At 42.5% G+C, this 13,022-nt stretch overlaps 3 protein-coding genes across 4 annotated transcripts in view; all 3 read right to left on the reverse strand.

Annotated features, from left to right (window-relative positions):
- Positions 1 to 2,740, reverse strand: part of LOC107742183 (tripartite motif-containing protein 16-like) — a 10,050-nt gene extending 7,310 nt beyond the window's left edge. For both annotated transcript variants that reach the window (XM_016555085.1, XM_016555084.1), the window contains exons 1-4: positions 2,683 to 2,740; positions 1,208 to 1,784; positions 905 to 1,000; positions 579 to 824 (exon numbers count right to left, since the gene is read on the reverse strand). In XM_016555085.1, the coding sequence (XP_016410571.1) occupies positions 579 to 824; positions 905 to 1,000; positions 1,208 to 1,780 (915 nt within the window). In that variant the 5' untranslated portion in view covers positions 1,781 to 1,784; positions 2,683 to 2,740. The remainder of the gene's footprint in view (positions 1 to 578; positions 825 to 904; positions 1,001 to 1,207; positions 1,785 to 2,682) is intronic.
- A 4,115-nt stretch (positions 2,741 to 6,855) lies between these two features.
- Positions 6,856 to 12,944, reverse strand: LOC107742184 (tripartite motif-containing protein 16-like). Its single transcript, XM_016555086.1, has 6 exons — positions 12,372 to 12,944; positions 12,066 to 12,161; positions 11,737 to 11,985; positions 7,728 to 7,887; positions 7,540 to 7,587; positions 6,856 to 7,379 (listed from the first exon to the last, which is right to left on the reverse strand). The coding sequence occupies exons 1-6, from the start codon at positions 12,942 to 12,944 to the stop codon at positions 6,856 to 6,858; spliced, it is 1,650 nt and encodes a 549-aa protein (XP_016410572.1).
- A 48-nt stretch (positions 12,945 to 12,992) lies between these two features.
- LOC107742189 (E3 ubiquitin/ISG15 ligase TRIM25-like) overlaps positions 12,993 to 13,022 on the reverse strand; it is a 2,225-nt gene continuing 2,195 nt past the window's right edge. The window contains exon 3 of the mRNA XM_016555089.1: positions 12,993 to 13,012. Coding sequence (XP_016410575.1) covers positions 12,993 to 13,012 — 20 coding nt within the window. The remainder of the gene's footprint in view (positions 13,013 to 13,022) is intronic.

Consider the following 13,022-nt stretch of genomic DNA (forward strand, 5'->3'; position numbering starts at 1 on the left):
GACCCGCGGTCCGGACGAGAACCGCACCCGTTACACGGCTGTCGGGCCAGGATGCCGGGCCGTCTAGTCCCTTCGAGCGCCGTGGGCAAAGAGAAGGATGAAGCCACTGGAAGAAGCTGCCGCCACTCGCGCCCCTTACCTGGACCCTTCCTTCCCGAGCACTGCCCCACCTTCACGAACTCTCGTCCCGCGGCACGACGAGGACACCAGATCCCCTGTTTATTTTGAACACTTTTTTCCTTTGGACACTTTATTCCCTGCTTTGGATATTTTTATGTTATTTTCTGTTAATAAAAGCCTCTCCAAGGCCTGACGCCACACCCACTGTGTCTGTCGTTTGCTCCTCCCGCCACAATATATATATATATATATATTTGCACCCTCACTAATTTAAGAAGCACCCTCAGTGATTTGATTCTGGAGCCGGGCCTAGCGGCGCCTCTTTCAAAAGAAGTTGATCAGATGAGAGTCTGATGATTATAAAATAAGACACTCATGAAATGTTTCTCTGTGAGTCTCTGTCACAGCAGGATCTGTCTCAAGTCAACTATGATCCTTTTCTTCTAGATCTCTGTTACCTGCAGGAACTGGATGTGATCCTGTGTGTGTGAAAGCTGCTCCAGCTCAGCGTCTCTCCTCCTCAGATCATTAATCTCCTGCTCCAGTCGCTCCAGTTGTTCTTCAGCTCGACTCACTGCAGCCTTTGCCTGATCCCTGATATCAGGAATCAGGAGCCGTATCAGCTTAAAGCACCTTCTCTCAATTGAGAATTTGATCTCAGTAAAGATCCTCTCACTGTCCTCCACTGCTGTCTGTGTAGAGCGCTGTTAGGACACACAGTGATTCAGGCTTCAGTGAGTCTGAACTGAGACTGAGACAAAATTCTCTTCTTCTCCAGACTCACCTTATGAGACTCCACAGCCTCTCTCAGTTGCTGAAGATCTTTCTCTCCCTGCTGGATTCCCTGCTGGAATGTCTCCTGTGTCTCCTTCAGCTGCTTCTGCAGGACAAACAGATGATAGTAAATATAAAAAAAAACTACTGGCACTTAATCATCATGTGAACAGATGAATCCAGTAAAAGTGGAACTGATCACTAAAGGCTGTAAACTCCATGATTAAGGATGATTAATTGTTTACCACTATTGTACATTAATTAACATGAAGATTAAAGCTTGGTTCACACTACAAGTGTAAGTTTTAAATACCTGATTCTCTGTCCTTTGTGCTGCAGCTGATACAGTGTCATGGTTTTTATGTTCATATTTTGTACATAGCTCACAAATGCATTGTTGGTCAGTAATACAGTACATCTCCAGATGTTTCTCATGTTTCTGGCAGATCATCTCCTGCAGTTGTCCAGTGGCATCAATCACTTTGTGTGGCTTACGTGAATGAAATTCCTCATGACGCTCAAAATGATGTTGACAGTAAGATTCCTGACACATCAGGCAAGACTTAACGGCTTTGTAATTTCTTCCAGTACAGACGTCACACTGCACATCTCCAACTCCAGCGTCACAGTCAGCAGTAAGTTTGGTCTCCTTCGATTTCTCCACCAGTTCAACCTGAATGGTGTTTTTTTCTAAAGCAGGTCTTGGACTGAAGGTCTGTCTGCACTGAGGGCAGCTGTAGACTCTCATCTGATCCTCCTGATCCCAGCAGCCTGTAATACAGCTCTTACAGTAACTGTGTCCACAGGGAATGGCCACGGGATCCTTCAGGAGATCCAGACACACTGGACACGTCAACTCATCCTGAGAAATTCTGGCTTCTGCCATTTTACTGCAATAATACAGAGACACAAACACACAACACTTCAATCACACTTTTTCCCTTAAGTCAAAAAGAAGAAGTTATGTGTTTGAGTGATGTGTGTAAAACTTGCGTGTCTGTGAGTCTGTAAAGAATGAAATGTCTACTAGATGTCAGTCTCAGACAAACACTCAAAAAATGTAAGTTACAGAGAAGAAGGACAACAGCCTTAAAAAGTGCAGTAATACTGCATCCTAATTACTACATAATTACTATATTATACTCTGAAAAGGGGGAATTAATATGACGTTAAATTCCAGCAGTGTTCTCTCTACTGAAACTTTTTGCAGATTGATAAGACAAATTGCAATAAAGCACATTTTCAGAACATTGCTCGGTATTCAGAAGGGTTCAGAATTATTATAGTTTCATACTGTACCAAGAATAAATGTAATAATAGTTAACTATCAACTGATACACTTGAAATAATCAAAATTCTCTCTTATAAATAAAAATTTACTTTTTAAACTATTGTTCTTTCTTCAAATACTTATTTCCTCATATATACATATTCGAACATTTCTCAATATATACATATCTATCTCACATCTACTTCTTCTACATCATTTTCATTGTTCTCCCATTATAAACACATTTCAGGCACAAATAAACAATTAATTTTAAAATAAATACTCATTTACACATTAAACATCAAAGTCTAACTTGTTAACATAAAATTTCCACATGCGCATCTGGTGCTTTCCGTGCACAAAATGGAGTCGCTACACACCCTCTTACCAATGCTCTTTACTGTGCATCAGCTTTAACTCATTCAAACACATAAAACAGTTAAAATAGCCACTATAAAAAAGTGAAACATTATGCATTAACCCATTTTACACTTTTTACCAAGCATTATCCCTCATACCTGAAAAGGGGGAAAATATTAATATGAGACGAAACTCCAGCGGTGTTCTCTCTGCTGAAACTTTATGTAGAGAAACCCGCGAAAGTTCCCCCTAGTGTCTCGTCAGGCAAAACTAATCAATCACCAACATACCTTAGTTTGACTAATAGATCACAGATCCACAAGAAACCATGAAAACTAACTTTCCATTTGCATTATTTAAACAAACAATTTTAACCATTTTATGAACTCTTTTAATCATGTTCCTTCTTGGATTATATTATGACATTTCTTAATTACCATTTTAATCTATCACACACTCCCCTACAAAAATAAATGTCGTCTTGACTCACAAGAGTCTTTCAGTCCCTTTTGTGTTTCACACAAATTTTGTAGTGCCAGAGTTCTTGTAACTGTCCAGCATTTTAACAGAGAACAAGCATAGTTCTCAATGTCTGCCTGTATATACAGCCAAAAGAAATGTTAACGGATGAGTGAGAGTGTGCGAGCTGTACCTTGATGGCCCATTCCATTGTGAAGCTCTCGCAAGATGGTTCCATTATATTTCTCCGGCTGGACCAACTGGGTGCGGGTGGAAGTGGCTAGGCAGAGGATACCCTCCTTGATGGCGAGTTTTCCACATTCGTGAAACAGGCATTTTGTTTTTGGGCTGACTGTTTTGAGTTTCACTTTTGGTTTTGTACCAGACAGTTTGCATTCATATACAGGACATGATTCATGGTCATTCATTTGAGCCCCTTAGATTTCATTTACAGACAATGGAGTTATTGTCGGAACTGCTGGACATGTCTCAATAGATGAACAGTTGGTCGAGACTGACCATTGGATGCTGGGTGCTTCTTGAGTTTCTACAGCCAGAATGGTTGCACCTATTACATCTGACGACAACTACTCATAAGCAATCACACAAAGTTTCTCATTTTGCTTCTGGTATAATACTGCACATAAGCCTTGAGCTGACACATCTGTATGCAGTATAAAAGGTTGTGAAAAGTCCGGGAAAGCTAATATAGGGGGCTGGAGCAAACAGTCAATTAGTTGTTCAAGAGTGCTCTGATGTTGTTCCGTCCAGGTAATGGGCTTACTCTATAGAACACCAGTTCTCGTGCATTTTGTCTTTGACTGTCTCTGGCTATTTTTCAGGTGAGCATTATCTTCTGGAGTACTTTTTAGCAGGTCGTACAAAGGGCGAGAGCAATCTTTAATGTACTGCCTGTAGTAGGTAAATAGACCAAGAATTCTCCTCAGCTCACCAACATTCATTGGTTGTTTGTCTTTCAAGGATCTGACAGCTTCTGTGTCCACGGGATTAACTTTACTTCCCTCTGCAGAGACTATTCTGCTCAGATAGCAGTCTTCGGGCCGTTATATTTCTCACTGATTTCTGCTCGTTCTAAATCAGATATAGATAAAGTAGCACAGTAAAGATTACATTTATATGAATGCATTAGTGAGAGAGCGACTGCATGTGTGAACTGATTCTACCTGGCCACATCTCTCTACTAAGAGTGAAGCTGTGGGTTTTAGTTACTAAGAAATATATGCTAGAACTTTTCATTTTCTAAGCTACATTACTGAGAAATCACAGAACAGTGTTGACAATACATTTCTGCGCTACTGAATGATTCTGTGTGTGTGCAATCTGCGCGTCATGTACAAGCTGCAGCAGCGCATTAGATTAGAATGGTGATTATCTTACCTGTACAATAAGCTGTTTAAAACGTGCATTTTCCTGTTCAGTTTCGAGCATTCAGGTGGTATAATCACAAGTCTTGTGGAGCGTATTTGGAGTATGCATTTATTCGTCATTTTAACTGTTTGGAAATGGAGCATAAATGAGAACTTAAAGATTTCTTATTCTGTTGCAACCTCTATAGGACCAGCGACAAGTCGACATCAAGCTTAAAGCGTCATGGCAGAGGATTAAAGCCGACTAATCGACTAGTTGACTAGTCTGTGCATCACCTAGTGTTGACGTGACCGTTATCCGCAGCCTGGATGTGGCATACCCCAACAGCGGTAGGGTTTGCTGGCACCTCAAACATACTAGCATGGAAAACATTATTGACAAGCTGCACTGTACCAGTCGGAGTCTGGCCCATCAGAGTAATATTGTGATCAGTGTCATTATATACCTCAATTGTGATATTTGTTGGAGTCCCTCTTTTAACTTTCTGTCACCATTATTTTATATAGTGCTTTTTACAATGCAGATTGTGTCAAAGCAGCTTTACAGTATTAAACAGGGAAATAGTGTGTCGAAATAGTATACCGTTCTCCTCTGGCCAGATGAAACCAGCAGTTTAAGTCTAGGCTGCAACAAAGTCAGATTGTGCAGAGGACTCATCTGGTTCCCGTGGTCTTGTCCCAATGGCCGTCTAGGTGATGAGGTCTTCGGCGGGGATCTGTCTCTGGGGCTCTTCTAGTTGTCCTGGTCTCCGCTGAAATTCAGTAATCATGCTATCCATAAAAAAGTAAGGGTTTAAATAATTTTCACATGATATTGTCATCTGAACAAGTAAGTAACAAGTCTGCCACTTTAGTTCTGACCAACTGAGAAAAAAAAAACATTAATCAACAATTAAACAATTAATCACGCTACCAATGGTGATTAAATCTAATGATCGCTTAGCTCATATCACATCAAACAGTGCACATTATTATTATTGTTATACTTTGTATTTTAAATTGTTAATGTTAACAACATCAGCATTGCGTGACTACGTATAAATAGTGTGTATTAGCGTTACTTGTACGTTTTTCATTTCTGTACAGTCTAATCTTTAATTGTCATACCATTCAAATTTCATAATTTCATCAAGAAATTGTTCTTTTTACCCAAAAAGCAAATTTTTGCTCCTTAGAACTGACTCTCTTGGAAATACAAATCTTGTGTAATCCCACGTATCTGGGATGCACATTTAAAACTGGAATATAATCTAATTTCAGTCACTTACATGCGTTTCATTAACACATAATCCTTTGTATATCATCAGTGTCTCAGTACAGATGACCAGATTTCCTGTGCAAATCATCATTTTATTTATTTATTTATTTATTTTTATTTAGTCATTTAGCAGACGCTTTTATCCAAAGCGACTTACAAATTGTGTAATCCCACGTATCTGGGATGCACATTTAAAACTGGAATATAATCTAATTTCAGTCACTTACATGCGTTTCATTAACACATAATCCTTTGTGGATTACAGTCCGCTATCAAAATGATATTAATTATTCTAGCTGCTGTGAGAAAAGGCTATAAATAATCCGCCACCTGCAGCATCCTCACAAGCAATATGTTCTTCTTTCTGTTTACAGACTTGACGTAATGACGCAAAGACGAATGGCGGCATGCTTGTATTTCCAGTGAAAACCTACCAGTACCACTCAAATTAGAAAACATTACAAGTTTACCGTTGTGAATTGGGCTAAGGTAAGGAGATAGTTTTAAACACTGGCTGGTTATGTACTTGCTCAAAAATTTATTTTGGATCATTTTTAACCAAAAAGCGTTACGGACTGCATCTTTAAAATAAAGTGTATCCAAAATTAACTTTGAGCATTTCAAAATGTGATATACTCTAATTACAAGTTCTTAATTTTTTTAATCTGATTATGTAATCCAGATTACTTGTAATAAATTACTACCCAGCACTGCTGATAGGTCAGCTGACCTGCCACTCCAGTCAGTGAAGCAACTACTGAACGACTGAACACAAACACACTCACACAAATAAAAATTAATGACAATAAAATCAGCGACTCGTGACACCGGAAAACAGAAGTACACAAAACACTGAAAAGTGTTGGCGCTACATGAGGTGAATAATGAAAATCATTACCGACTGTGATCATTTGAAATGAAAGGTAATTTTGATAGTAATAATAAAAATAACTGATGTGACTCTACATTAAACACTAAATGACTGATTTCAATCAACACAAACAGAAGTTGAGAAAACCACAGAAACACATCGTCACTCAGCAGGACTCACACACACTGATATTACTGTCAACATAAGGATTTATTACACACATTTATTCTGACATGTTATTTCAGTGACAGAAGTTCAGCTGCAGTATTTATGTCATGAAGAGAAAAGAAGAGACTCTATAACATATCATGCAAAGGATTATGAGTATAATCTCTTGTCAATCTATTCTGATTCATCAACACAGTTTCACTGATGATTCTTTATAAACACCAAACCCAGGATAGAGCGGCTGAGTGAATGTGGTCTGGACTGTGTGGATGAGGCTCATTGTGTCAGAGACGCTATAGAAGGACAGAGTTCCTGCACTGTGATCCACAAACACTCCTATTCTACTGCTGATGGGCTTTACACGGAGAACAGTCACCATGTTATTGTGTGTGAATGAGTAACCGGAAGGACAGCAGTCCAAACTCCAGGACTGATCATTACATCCAAACAAACATTCATTACTCCGTCCCTTCCTGCTGATTCTCTTATATGACACTGATATATACACACCATTATTCCCACTCCACTCCAGCTCCCAGTAACAGCGTCCACACACACTCTCTCTACACAACATCTGATACCAATAATCAAATCTTTCTGGATGATCAGGATACGGCTGGACTGTGTCAGTGCCAGTAACCACTCTGTTGCTCTCAGACAGACAGAGCCGTTTATATGCTGTGTTCGGATCCAGAGTGAACTGATGGGAATCTGATGGAGATAAAACACATCAGAATCAGGAATTATGAATCTGTTTGATCTTTTCATGTAGCTGATTTACATCATCAATTATGAAACTCTTTTTTACATTTTTACAGGAAGAACATGAATACACACATGAATTTTTCTGCTTGATTTCTTACTGACTTACATTTCAGGAAGTTATTCCTGGGCCTGGGAACAATGTTGGTGAATGTGACTGTGGAAATCAACAGACATGAACAGTGTGATTCTCATGATCCTGCATCCATTCCTAAGACATTTCTAATATGATGTTCTCCATGATATGAGATGATGATGGACTCGTTTCTGAGAGCAGATGAATCTCCAGGACTTTACCTCTGTCTGAGATCTTCTTGAGCTCCTCTTTGCAGAAATCCTCCAGTTTGTCTCCCAGCTGACGGACAGATACTCTGAGGTCATCAAAAGAGAAGAGAGAACTGAAGGGATCGTCATTTACGTCTGTAGATTCAGGAGGTGCTGAGAGAGACTGGAAACTCTACAGAAAACAGAAATAACACTCATCAGCTCCACACTTCACCCAATAACTTGCACGGACATCAGATTTGTGCGGCTGTTGTTGAATTGACAGATCATTAATTACTCACCTCAATCCAGCACTTTCACAGCATCAGCTTCATTCTTCTCATATTCATTATATCACATTAGAGCTACAGATTCTAGTATTTGCCACTTACACTATATGTGAACTTTCTAGAAAATATTGTAGATGATAAAACATCTGCTAAGAGCATAAATGTTAAGCACATCAATGGAGTCTCGTTGTAGGGTTGAGTAGATTTGATCAGGAAAAGCAGCTCAAAGGCTACGATTAGTTTGACTATTATTTGCAACTTTAGAGCAGTTAAAGACACCGAAACTTCACAAACATGACCCTGTATATTAGCAATCAGACTCATCAGGATTTCAGTCAAAAATGCAAGGTGCCACAAATAATGCAGTATTTGAGTTTGCATTAAATTTGGCAATTTTGAAATTCTGGAGTGACTGAAAAATGCTTAAAGGCATAGTTCACCCCAAAACAGAAATTTTCTGTTAATTTACTCACCTTCAGGCCATCCTAGATGTAGGTAACTTTTTTTTTTCAGTAGAACAGTAAAAAAGATTTTTAGCTGAAACCATGGACCTTGGTGATTCAGAAAATGCAAGACAGCGGCTTCCCATCTTTTAGAATAAAAAAGTATATCAAGGAACATAAAATTAATAACCTGTGAACTCATTCAGCGCTTCAGTTCCGCCAACAGTCACTGAACTGAGGAAACAGTTCGATTCGGACCAAAGACCGATGAGTCGCTGATATGTGCATGCGTGAACCAAACACTTGAATGAAGGGAAGAAATTAGTGTTTTTATGTTGTAAATTATGTTTGGTTTCTTGTACAGACAGATTGTTTCACTTCATAAGACCTCAATATATTGTCAGGAGCCACTTCATTTTGTGTTTCCTGATTTGCTTTATTTTATTGTCAAAAACATGCAGCCGCTGACTTGTATTATATCTGTCACAATCTCCAGCTGGAGTGCCCATGAGCTCCTCTAGAGGGCACTCCATCCCTTACTTTCACCTTCTCACCCCATTCCTACTCCATTGTCACGCCACCCGTAACAGAAGACTCAGCCATTCCCGGATTCAGCAGCTATTTGATTGTTTCCAGGCCAATCATGGACCCAGCAATCAGGTTAGTATGCCTCCGTCAGGGAATGCATTCCCTCGAGGACTGCATTCAAGACTTTCTGGACATTGCATATTTCTCTGATCTCCCGGACTTTGCACTCATTGACTTTTTCTGTAAATGGACATAATAAACCATTGAAGTCAATACTCACTCATGATGGTCCTCGAGGGTCACTTTGTCAGTTTCTGGATTATGCCCTGCTGTTATGTGGTTCCTCCTTCATTGTGAGGGCTGTTGAGGATGATGTTTCCCCTAAACATTTTTTTGGGGGGTGGGGGGCAGGACACACCAAGCTCCGGTGGCCACGGAGATTGGCTCATCAAGATCACCACCATGTTATTATGCTCGCCACTCCAGTGTTTTTAGTACCTTCTTGTCTTTTGGTCCCTGCACCTGAGCCAGTTCATAAAATGGCCGCCATTCCAGAGCCTCATCCTGTCATGGCCACCCCTCCAAAGTCCCTTCACAAGATGGCCGCCAGCCCAGAGTCTCTTCCCAAGATGGCTGTCATGCCAGAGTTTCCAGCCGTCATGGATGTCCCACCACAGTCTTGGCTGTCATAGAAACTGTTCCCCTATCCTCAGTGCTCCCTGTAATGGCCATCCTGTGTGTTTGGGGTACACACTGCTCTACTACTCCTCCTGAGCCTGCTCCAGTCCAGGAATCCGCTTCAGAACCCGCTCCGGTCTGTGGGTCTGGTCCGGAGCCCGCTCCAGTCCATGAGTCTGCTCCAGCTCCTCCCGAGTCGAAGGCGTCTACTTCAGCTCCTCTCTGGGCGGTGGCGCCCACTTCTGAACTCTTAGCCTGTCCTCTCCCGGCCAAGGAGGCCATCTCTGAAGTCTTCGCCTGTCCTGTCCCGGCCAAGGAGGCCATCTCTGAACTCTCCATCTGTCCTGTTACGGCCAAGAAGGCCGTCTCTGAACTCTCTGCTTGTGCTGTCCCGGCCAAGGAGGCCATCTCTGATCTTTCAGCCTGTCCTGTCCCGGCCAAAGAGGCCGTCTCTGAACTATTCGCTTGTCCTGTTACAGCCAAGGAGGCCATCTCTGAAGTCTTCGCCTGTCCTGTCATGGTCAAGTAGGACGTCTCTGAAGTCTTCGCCTGTCCTGTCATGGCTAAGGAGGCCGTCTCTGAGCTCTCAGCCTGTCCTGTCCCGGCCAAGGAGGCCGTCTCTGAAGTCTTCGCCTGTCCTGTCATGGCCAAGGAGGCCGTCTCTGATCTCTCAGCCTGTCCTGTCCCGGCCAAGGAGGCCGTCTCTGATGTCTTCGCCTGTCCTGTCATGGCCAAGGAGGCCGTCTCTGATCTCTCAGCCTGTCCTGTCCCGGCCAAGGAGGCCGTCTCTGATGTCTTCGCCTGTCCTGTCATGGCCAAGGAGGCCGTCTCTGATCTCTCAGCCTGTCCTGTCCCGGCCAAGGAGGCCGTCTCTGATGTCTTCGCCTGTCCTGTCATGGCCAAGGAGGCCGTCTCTGATCTCTCAGCCTGTCCTGTCCTAGACAAGGAGGCTGTCTCTGAAGTCTTCGCCTGTCCTGTCATGGCCAAGGAGGCCGTCTCTGAACTCTCAGCCTGTCCTGTTACGGCCAAAGATGCCTTCTTTGAACTGTCTGCGTGTCCTGTTACGGCTGCAGAGTGGTCCTCAGCACCATCAGTTCCACCCTGGTGGTCATCAGCTCCACCGTGGGGATCTTCGGCCCCATCTGCTCAGCTGTGGTGGTCCTCAGCTCTTCCCTGTTGCTCCACCCTTTTGGTCCTCAGCTCCGCTCTGGTGGTCTTCGGCTCCGCCCGCTTAGCAGACTCTGCCTCAGTCTCCAGGTCCTCCACCTCCATAGGGACCTCGCCCTCCATCCCTCCCCCTGTTCCACCTCCACTCCGCCTTCCTCCTGGATTTCTGTGACTTTTGGGGAGCGTCTGGAAGCCGCTTCTTAAGGGGGGAGGACTCTTTCACGATCTCCAGCTGGAGTGCCCATGAGCTCCTCTAGAGGAATCTCCATCCCTTACCTTCACCTTCTCATCTCGGACTCCATTTCCCAGAAACCCCAGCCTAGGAAATGATTATGGACACATCTGTTTCCCATTAGGAGGACTATTTAGATTGCACACACACATTGCTGTCTTGTTTAGCTCTTTAATAAAGCTTGCACTTGGATCCACTACTCTGTTGTCACACTGCCTGTAACAATATCACCAAGGAACACAGTTTCAGCTAAAAACAAATTATTTGCAGCACCTTGAATTTTATTCTGAAATCCTTGTGGGACTGATTGCTAATATACAGCATCACTTCATGTTTGGGTTCTTCATTGTCAAATGTATTATGCAGGCAAATAAACATTTGTTTTATCAGCTTTGAAGATCACCGGTTCCAATTTTTTTTTTTAAGTTGAAAAGTTAGTGAAGTTTTGAACTGTTGGTGGTGCTAGTGGTGTTTGACAGCTAAATATACCTTCCAGAAGAAAGAGCTCAGATAAATGATTCCAAAGAGATTTTCAGAACAGAAAGCCATTTGTAAGCGGCGCCTCTTTTCAAAAGAAGATGATCAGATGAGTCTATCTGATTATTTATTATGATAGAAAGACACTCATGAAATGTTTCTCTGTGAGTCTCCTGCAGAATCTGGCTAAAGTCCACTATGATCCTGTTCTTCTAGATCTCTGTTACCTGCAGGAACTGGATGTCATCCTGTGTGTGTGAAAGCTGCTTCAGCTCAGCGTCTCTCCTCCTCAGATCATTGATCTTCTTCTCCAGTCGCTCCAGTCGTCCTTCAGCTCGACTCACTGCAGCCTTTTCCTGTACTCTGATATCAGGAATCAGGAGCCACATCAGCTCAAAGCAGCTTCTCTCAATGGAGCAGTTGAGCTTAGTAAAGATCCTCTGCTCACTGTCCTCCACTGCTGTCTGTGCAGAGCGCTGTTAGAACACACAGTGATTCAGGCTTCAGTGAGTCTGAACAGAGACTGAGACAAACGTCTCTTCTTCTCCAGACTCACCTTATGAGACTCCACAGCCTCTCTCAGCTGCTGAAGATCTTTCTCTCTCTGCTGGATTCTCTGCTGGAACGTATTCTGCGTCTCCTTCAGCAGATTCTGCAGGACAAACAGATGATAGTAAATCTCACAGAAAACTACTGGCACTAAATCATCATGTGAACAGATGAATCCAGTAAAAGTGGAACTGATAACTAACGACTGTAAACTCCAGAAAGGATGATTGAGTGTTTACCACTATTGTACATGAATTAACATGAAGATTAAAACTTGTTTCACACTACAAGTGTAAGCACTAATTTTAAAAACCTGTTTCTCTGTCCTCTGTGCTGCAGCTGATACAGTGTCATGGTTTTTATGTTCATATATTGTACACAGCTCACAAATGCATTGTTGGTCAGTAATACAGTACATCTCCAGATGTTTCTCATGTTTCTGGCAGATCATCTCCTGCAGTCGTCCAGTGGCATCGATCACTTTGTGTGGCTTACGTGAATGAAATTCCTCATGACGGTCAAAATGAGTTTGACAGTAAGATTCCAGACACACCAGACAGGACTTGACGGCTTTGTATTTTCTTCCAGTACAGACGTCACACTGCACATCTCCAGCTCCAGCGTAACAGTCAGCAGTAAGTTTGGTCTCCTTCAGTTTCTCCGCCAGATCAGCCAGCATGGTGTTTCTAGATAAAGCAGGTCTTGCACTGAAGGTCTGTCGGCACTGAGGGTAGCTGTAGACTCTCATCTGATCCTCCTGATCCCAGCAGCCTGTAATACAGCTCTTACAGTAACTGTGTCCACAGGGAATGGCCACGGGATCCTTCAGGAGATCCAGACACACTGCACACAAGAACTCATCCTGAGAAAATCTGGCTTCTGCCATTTTACTGCATTAATACAGAAACACAACACACAACAGCTCAACTACACTTCAGTTTCTCTTTCCCTGAACTGATAAGTT

This window comes from Sinocyclocheilus rhinocerous, unplaced genomic scaffold (assembly GCF_001515625.1).
Source record: "Sinocyclocheilus rhinocerous isolate Xijiao unplaced genomic scaffold, SAMN03320098_v1.1 scaffold2122, whole genome shotgun sequence".
Taxonomy (NCBI): domain Eukaryota; kingdom Metazoa; phylum Chordata; class Actinopteri; order Cypriniformes; family Cyprinidae; genus Sinocyclocheilus; species Sinocyclocheilus rhinocerous.